Here is a 9227-nt window from a genome sequence, read left to right on the forward strand (position 1 = left end):
TTGATTTTGTGATTTGAATTGTCATTGGAAAATGCTTTTGAACTTAGAAATAGAGAAAAATACTTAATGAGTTTTGTGTCTAGGGATGGAGCATGTCTTTTTAGTCATATTTTAACACTTGTTCTTAAAGTAAGTTACTTGGTTAGACTAATCAAGGGATTAATAGTTTGGTCAACTTAGATTCTTTCTATCCGAGGAATCAAGGTTTGAGTATTTTTTAGAGTTGATGATAATAATTGAGTTTTGAACTCGATGAATGATCTTTGTTTGTGTGAGGATGTGGTTTAGTAAAATTAATCTTAACTATTTTATTCTTTGTTATTTTACCTCTTTTTATCGCATTTTGTGTTTGTAAGAATGCCAAAAGCAATTTTTGTTTATTTATGCTATTTCTATTTATATTTTTGCAATCCAATTAAAATCACCGTTATTTCAATAACCCTAGTTAATGAATGTTATTTTTTTGTCAAGTATTACGAGAGCCTTATGGATATGATATTTGAACTTTCACTTTATACTATTTATGTGATTTGATATGTTTGTTAAGAAGCTAACAGAAATGAGCTTAAAAAAAGGTTTTCAAGTGGCTAAAACCTTATATTTGGTTTTGACTTGTTTTAAGAACAACAAATTAATCAAATTAAATATTGCATTGAAAGAGGACTTATCATGGTTTTAAAATACAATTTGCAATCATAATTATAGTTACAATACGGGGTTATAAGGTTGGAGTGGTGAAGGAAGAAGGGAGGAGATCCAAGAGAGGTTGTGGATTTGAATCACCCATTAACAAAAATTAACTATTACAATTAACAATTGTTGATAAAAAAAGAAACAAAATAGTTACAATATCAAAAAATTTTACGCGTTTTATGTATTTAGTAATTGGTGGGGTGTGGGTTTTTTTGTGGGAGTGAGTGCTTGTTGGCACGTGCACTACCTATGAACTTGTTACCTTTTGTATCAAGTTCCTTTTTGTAACATACAATACTTTTTGCCTAAAAAGAGTTTCTGAGGTGTTTACAATTACAATGCGATAGCAATTGCACTAATACAAAAGCTTAATCCTCATGGTACAATACAAAAGCACAAGGCTAGATTAGTTGCTAAAGGTTATTGACAGCAACTCTAGGTCGACTACAATGAAACATTTTCCCCAATTGCTCGCCAAGATACAATTAGAGCCTTAATAGCTCTTGCAACACAAAAAGGGTGGAACATCTACCAATTAGATGTCAAATCAAAATTTCTAAATGGTGTGCTTGAAGAAGAGATTTATGTGGAGCAACCACAAGGCTTTGTAAGCAAAGGCAATGAAGCTAAAGTGTTGAGATTGTGAAAAACTCTATATGGCTTGAAGTAAGCTTCCCGAGTATGGTATGGTAGAATTGATCAGTACTTCACTAATCATGGATTTAAGAGGAGCAAGAGTGAGTCAACATTGTACATCAAGACTCAAGGTTAGCATGATAATTTCCTTGTCTCCCTATACGTAGATGATCTTATCTACACAGGCAACAATTTGAAGATGATGAAAGAATTCAAAGAAGACATGATGAAGACATTCAAGATGATTGAGCTTGGCTTGATGAATTACTTCCTCAACATAGAGGTAAGACAACAAAAAGAAGGAATACTTATCTCTAAAAAGAAATACATTGAAGCTCTATTGAAGAAATTTAAGATGTATGGATGCAAATCTATTACAATTGCACTCACGACAAATGAGAAGTTGCAAAAAGACGATGGAGCACTGGAAGCTGACGCGTCACACTATAGGAGTTTGATCGGAAGTCTACTATATCTCATAGCTACACGACTTGACATCATGTATGCTACAAAGTCTTCTATCAAGATTCATGCAAAGGCCAAGCCAAATTCACAATGGAACAACAAAAAGAATTCTAAGATATCTACAAGGAACAAAAGAGTTTGGTAAATGGTACAAAACCATGACCAACTCAAGGTTGATTGGCTATACCAACTGTGATTGGGTAGGATCAATAGACAACATGAAGAGTACGTCAGGATATGCCTTCTCAATAGGATCAAGATTTTTCTCTTTGACATCTAAGAAGCAAGGAACAATTGCACAATCATTAGAAAAAGTAGAGTATGTGGCTGCTGCGGAGACTACAAGTCAAGCAATATGGCTTCAGAGAATACTTGCATAAATGAGTGAACAACAAGAAAGACTAACTATAATCTATTGTGACAATAAGTCAGCAATAACAATGGTGAAGAATCCAATTCATCATCAAAGAACTAAACATATAGCAATCAAGTATCACTTCATTAAAGAAGTAGAAGCAAATAAGCAAATTCAGTTGGAGTACTACATGACTAAAGACCAAGTTGTAGACATATTCATCAAAGCACTACCAAGAATCAAGTTTGAGCAATTTCAAAATATGTTTTTGGAGTTACTGAAATTTGCATCAAGGAGGAGTGTTGAAAGTGCTACAAATATCTAGACATTTCACAATGACTATAAAAAAACCTATAGAAGTGTCTTGATAAATCTAGATTTTTCTATAAAGCTATTGAAGTCACATATGTAAGAGAAATGTCTCGTTAGTTCTTAAGTTAAGAAAATGCTAGAATAATGTATAATATTATTTAATAGTCCACCAACACATGTAGTAGGCGGTGAAGTGTTGCCTATAAATATGTAATTTGCACTTGTTGTAATGAGTTTTGATAGATCAACACAAGCTCCTCCGCTATTGTTAGGAGTTACACAGCCAATTACTCACTATTACACTTCTATACAATTTCCCTTCACTAAGTCAACTATTACTAACCTCTCTAAAGCCCATGTCAACAGCCATTAAACAACCAACCCAATTTTCTTATTCCCCTAAAATACTAACATATACAATTCTTTTTGCCTAAAAAAAGTTTCTGAGGTGTTTACAGTTACAGTAGGATAGCAATTGTACTAACCTTATTGGTTCCACAATTTCTCATAATATCCACACACAGTAGCAACTAAAAACCTTTATTCATTTTAGCCAAAACGAAAACCAAATTCTTGGATTGTAGTATTTGAGCATATACATAAGATAAGAGAAACACGGGGACGACAAATTCCAGCTAGGCCCTCCCTCAAAGATAAGAGGACCCGTCAAATAATTGCAAATTGGCAATAAATGCAATGCATGGCACACGCATCCACTGTTTGCAGTGTTTGGAAACTAATCCGCACCTAAAGTCAAGAAATTACGCGTGTGTTCTCAGCATAAATAGCCAAACTCCACATGCAACGACCTCAAGCTCTAAGACTTGTAAGTCATTAACTCAATATTCTACTATCAGAACAAAACAAATTTCAAGATGCTTAGGTATTTTGTTGGGAGGATACAAAAGGGTCTTTCACTGCTTGTAGCCAGAAGGCCTGCATTCAGTTACTTCAGTGAAGATATCGCGCCACAACGGCGGGCCAAGATGATGTTATGAAAGGTTATTTTGCGGTTCTTGCAATCAAGGGTGAGGAAACCAAAAGGTTTATTATTGGGTTAGACTACTTGAATGATCCTGCATTCTTGGTACTTCTGAATGAAGCTCAGGAAGAGTATGGTTTCAGACAGCAAGGAGTTCTTGCACTCTCTTGTCGCCCTCAAGAATTACAGAAGATTCTAGATGCTCCCAAAGCATAGAGCAAGGAACCAAAGACGAACAAAGGGATGGTAGTCATCTTAAATTCCATTGTAGAGATGAAGGAATGGATACATCTTTCCATTGTAGAGAACAATTATTAGGAAACAGAATCTAATTTCTTGTTATTACTTTGTGTGTCTCCTAATATTCGTGTTCTTTCAATGAAAAATTAACACAATAAAAGAAATTAACAATTAATTAAGGAAGTATTTTGTGTAACTTCTTTTTTAAACCTTTTATTTTTTACAAGATTTTATTAAGTAGAATTCCAGAAATACCAAACCAATTAATATAGTTAGGAAAAAAGATAGAATATCAAAAGGACAAACAGCTAGCAACATTGACACACCAGTTTGAGACATGATTTTAAATTGTCATCTACAATTGCAGTTGCAGCTGCAAAGTAAAGATTTTCTTAATCATTAAAATCACATTTGCGGCCACCTGCATATTTTTTTATTTTTTTTGGCAATCTTTCACTTCGTCAAGGATAGTGACAAAATCGTAACTGTGAGGGTAGCCACAATTTAAAACCATGGTCCGAGAAATTACAACAGAACTCCAGCTGGACTTCTAACTAAAAACCAAAACTAAGAACAAAATTTGATAACATCCGATGGTTACAACAAATCTTATATTAGATGTGAATAGACACATTGAGCTACATCAAATCTTTGGAAGCAAAACCAAATTTTTGTTGATAAAACAAGAAAATTGAAAATAGAAGTTGACCATAAGACTTTCTAGCACCATAGATCTGATTCTCAACGGCACCTTTGCTCAGCCAAGTTGTTAGCAAAATGATTTTGATTTCTAAAAACATAAACTACTAACACACATTTTAGTATTATTTCCTGGACTTGAAAGACGGTATTAAGGATCACATTCAATTAAAATGTCAAGCAATTTCCATGGCCAATTGTTTTCATTATTCACCCATCCAGCAACAAGATAAGAATCACATTCAATTAAAATATTCTTAAGGTCAAAATCACAACAAAAAATGACGGTATTAAGGACGACCTGCACTTCAGCCTCATACGCCTGCCATCATTGCTTATGACACCACCAATTCCCCCCCAAACCAGAAAAACTTCTAGCAGCACTATCAACATTAAATTTAAACAAGTAATGTGCTTAGGGATCTAAATTGTGGACCGAAACACCTGTTGCTGCTGCAATATTGTGGTTGCAGAGCCCTTATAGTGTTAATTTAAATCACATGAATTGCTGCAATGAAACTGCAATTAGGCCACAACAGAAATCCAACATTGTTTTATAGCACCCTTTTGTAAATAAATAAAAAATAAAAAATCAGATTCAGACTTCAATATTCTAAGCGTTAATGATCGATCGAATGAGATTGTAGTATGGGATATTGGGTGAGCGCGGGAGGCATATAATGGTGGCAAATGACAAAATCTTAAAATGAATAAAAATCCATACAACATTATAAATAAAAGATATATCAATAATTAAACCGCGATCACAATTGCAATTTATAACTAGCTAGGCATGAGGTAGTGGTGTCCAAGAAACCTGTTTCATCTGTTTTATCACTTTGGACAGTGTGTATTTATTCCAAATTCCAATTAAGCCAAATTTTATCAAGTGAATTTATGGGGCCAATGCTATAGCCTATACCCTATACCCTATACCAAGCCAAACGCCAGACTACGTACTGTAACCACTTCCATTTTGTACATTTCCCACAGGTTCTATAAGATTCATAGCCTTTCTTTTTTTAGCATCTTCGATGCACCTTCCTTCTCTAGTCTGTCAGTGACCATGTTAATTTAGCTCTTCCTTCAGAATTTAGTTTTGATCACGACCCTAAACATCTCTTTTCTTTGCCCATGTCCTGATCGTCTTTAATTTGCAAACATTTAATTATAAACAAGACAATATTCAGTACTAATTTTATAAAATTTTAAATTATAAGTTACTGATCGTAATTAAATTCATTTACGGATGGAGTCATACAATAATTGTACTAAAATGATGTAACAATATAAAGTACTGCTGGTATTTGTAATAAAATTATTTTACTGATAGAAAGATTAAGAGAGATTGAAGAGGGAACAAACAGATAAGAAAGGTACGCGAACATCTTAGAGGAAAAGTAATTAGGATAAGAGGTGGAAGAAAAAGGTGAGGGAAAACTCTTCAAAAAGTACCTTTTTAAAAGTTATTTTTTCTATGTTTTTATTAAAAATAAGATATTTTTGTTTGTAAAATTTCTTTGAATTATGTTATTAAGTTCCAGCATCAATCAATATACAATTATTCTAACTTAATTAACCAGTGTTCTTGAGTCTGTGTGTTTAGTATGTAATTATGTTAAATGTTAGGAGATAAAATTTTGTTATTCATGATAATTTTATTCCAATTCAAATTAGATGGTCTCTCATGTATAATACTTATTCTATCTATAAAAAAATATAGTATTTGGGACATAAACATTACTTAAGTAAAGAAAGATTATTATGTAAAATAAAATAAAAAATGGTAAAGTATCTTACATCAATCAGGAAAAAAAATAACAAAGGGGGCATGCAATGGTATAATAACTAATATTGCTTGGTTAATATATAATTTTTTACCATTAATAAAAATTAAATATTATTGCATAAACTTATATCAATAACTTTTGGGATCGTAATTTTGAATCAAAGATTAAAAATAAGTTTGAATAAATTAACCTAGCTAGTTAACTTGCAAGGACTTTTTTTTTTTATCATTTTCTTTGGATAAGAAAGTATAAGTATCTTTTTGTTTTCTTTCGGTTTTCTTAACTTTTTTATTCACATTTAATTTCTTTTATATATTTTTTTCATCACACTATTAGCTATAGCATTTCTCATTATTTTTTTCTCCTAATTTATTTCTTTCATTTATCTCACCCTTTTAATAAACAGAAAAACAAACATACCATAGTGCATAAAGAGATTGTACACAAGATTATTTTCATCTAAAAGATTTACTACGAGTAAAGAGAGTTGTTATGATATAGAGAAATTTAAAAGTTTTGAAACAATTGTTTTTGTTATCAATGACCAAATAAGTTTAAACACATTAATGAAGAAAATGAGAAGGGGAGAGACGGTAAAGAGAGTTTCAAGATAACAGTATCAAAACTCTTAAAACCCAAAAGATTGACGGAATGATCTAAAGTTCTATTGTATTCTCATGAGTGAAAATAATTTATTTAATGAAAGAATTTGTATTCGATTCTTATTGTGTGTAAAATTTTACTGAACCAACAATAATCATGCACAGCAAATAAGATTATTCTCTGACCCAATGAATTAGAGCCCACCTGTAACTTATGATCTAAGACAAAAAAACACCTTTAAATTTTGGAAGATAACATAGGATTTTCATGGGAGAGAAATTCTAAATCACACTATCAATAACACTCAATTGCTACATAGAAAAGTCTGTAGCATACATAATTTTTAACTTCTCAAAACATTACATATAATTGACTTGCAAATAGTAATCGTTAAAGATCCAATGCCACATTCCCGCGTATAATAAGAAGGAAGAATTGAATGAGCCAAAGGTTACATTAAATGACATGTCGCTTTAACATCGTGGAATGCCTCCTATCTGGCTAATTAGGCTCCCTATGATGGAGATATAAACATTGCGCGTTTTCCCCATCCAAATCCAATGCTAGAATTCGCTTTGTAATATTCCTGCAACACTCTACACTGAATACTAACGCTGAAATTCCATATAGAAATAAAAGTTTAGAGATTATATGTTGTATTTCAAATTTTCGATGTATCATATATAACATTGTTCTAGTCCATGAAGAAGATTGAAGAACTACATAATAATCGTAGAGACTCAATGCAAATGAAGATTCTCAAATCTTTTATTGCAAAGGTATTAATTATTCAAGGGTCTCCCACTCTGGACCCGGAAAATCGCTCATCCAAGTGATGTTGAAGAGGAAAACGAAACAGCAATAGTGGTGTGCCACTTGCCAAGAAAGCGCTAATCAAAGGTAATTTTGGGGGTACGTGGTAGCTATCATGAAAAGAGGTTCATTTATTTTTCCTTTGGTGATGTGCTAACATAACTCAACACATCATGAAAAGGATAGTTTCCAGTACCAACACTAATCATGCAGAAAAAATAAAAATAAAAATCAAGCGAAGAAGGGCACAAAGAAAAGAAATCATAGTGCTAGATTCAATTTATATAGGAATATTGCACGGGTGATCCTCACGGAGACACCGCGTAAGGAATACACGCCAATTGTCTATACGTGAGTCCAGAAGGATAGTGAAAAAGACCCTCAAAATTGTTGCATTTAGTGTGCATGTTTCTGTACCAATAAGCAAAAGGCTCCACAGTACCATCTCTCAAGAAATTTCATGCATTGCTTCTCTTCATCTTATCCACTTAGTCATCATTATTATAAATATCTACACTCCACAATCATGAAACTACTACAAACTCATTTATCAAAGCTTTCAAGTTTCAACCATATAGCTTCATAAAGAGTACTTTAATTAATTAAGATAACACTACATTACAAAGTTCATGATGCTTTGGTCTTTCTTTGGAAAGGTACACGATGGTCTCGCAGTAGTCTTTGCACCAATAAAGAGATCATTTACACTGACCAGCAACGACGATTCAGCAACAACAGAGGTGCCGGGTGACGTTTTGGAAGGGCACTTTGTGGTTCTTGCAAACAAGGGTGAAGAAACCAAAAGGTTTATTGTGGAGTTGCACTATTTGGATGACCCTGCATTTTTGGGACTGCTGGAGCGGGCAAGAGAAGAGTATGGTTTCAGACAGAAGGGGGTTTTGGTAATTCCCTGCCACCCTCAAGAGCTAGAGAAGATTCTAGAACAACCAAGGGATCATGAAAGTGTTGGAGGAGATGGAGGCAAATTAACAGATTCAATTCAAGATATTAGTGAATGTAGCGTCATTTCCTGCAGTAGTTGACATGAAATGGGAAACAAGTTTGTTGAATTTAATAGAAAATTAATCATTAGATCTTTAGATTCAAATCAGCCATATCTTGTTTAAGACTTCTGGGGCATGCTACTAATAATTTAATAGAGTAAATTTGTTGTTGTCTCCATGAACATAACTTCGTTGCACCAATCTCGTGAGGGTCAAATTCAACTTCATCAAGTTAATTTAGCTTGGTGTAATAAGTACAACAACTGTTTTCTTTCTATCAAATGATGTATATCTGATTCCACACTTCTCTCTTTTTAATTTCTTCCTATCTGAATTGTAATTAAGTAGGAGTAACATTATTCTAAAAAAAAATTCACCAGAAAAGCTTAAATTGATAAATATCCAGAAATAAACCTATTTAGGGTCCATAACTTCATTAGTTCAAATATATAGCTAAGGTCTAATCAGTGAATTAAGGGAATGAAATCGCATGCTTCAATTTGATTCAGCACAAAATATAACAAATAAAAAGGGAAAGATATAAAGTAAATTGAAGATGTATAAAAGGGTCACTCAATTTTAGCTTCAAGAGATCACATAGGAAACTGCAGCAGCAACAACAGTAGCAGAAGATG

The 9227-nt window shown here is 32.9% G+C and overlaps 1 protein-coding gene across 1 annotated transcript; it reads left to right on the plus strand.

Annotated features, from left to right (window-relative positions):
• The first annotated feature begins 8113 nt into the window (after nucleotides 1–8113).
• On the plus strand, nucleotides 8114–8886 carry LOC100809715 (auxin-responsive protein SAUR72). Its single transcript, XM_006594092.3, has one exon. The coding sequence runs from the start codon at nucleotides 8218–8220 to the stop codon at nucleotides 8629–8631; it is 414 nt and encodes a 137-aa protein (XP_006594155.1). The 5' UTR covers nucleotides 8114–8217; the 3' UTR covers nucleotides 8632–8886.
• The last annotated feature ends 341 nt before the right edge of the window (nucleotides 8887–9227 follow it).

The sequence above is a fragment of the Glycine max genome, chromosome 13 (assembly GCF_000004515.6).
Source record: "Glycine max cultivar Williams 82 chromosome 13, Glycine_max_v4.0, whole genome shotgun sequence".
In the NCBI taxonomy this organism is placed as follows: domain Eukaryota; kingdom Viridiplantae; phylum Streptophyta; class Magnoliopsida; order Fabales; family Fabaceae; genus Glycine; species Glycine max.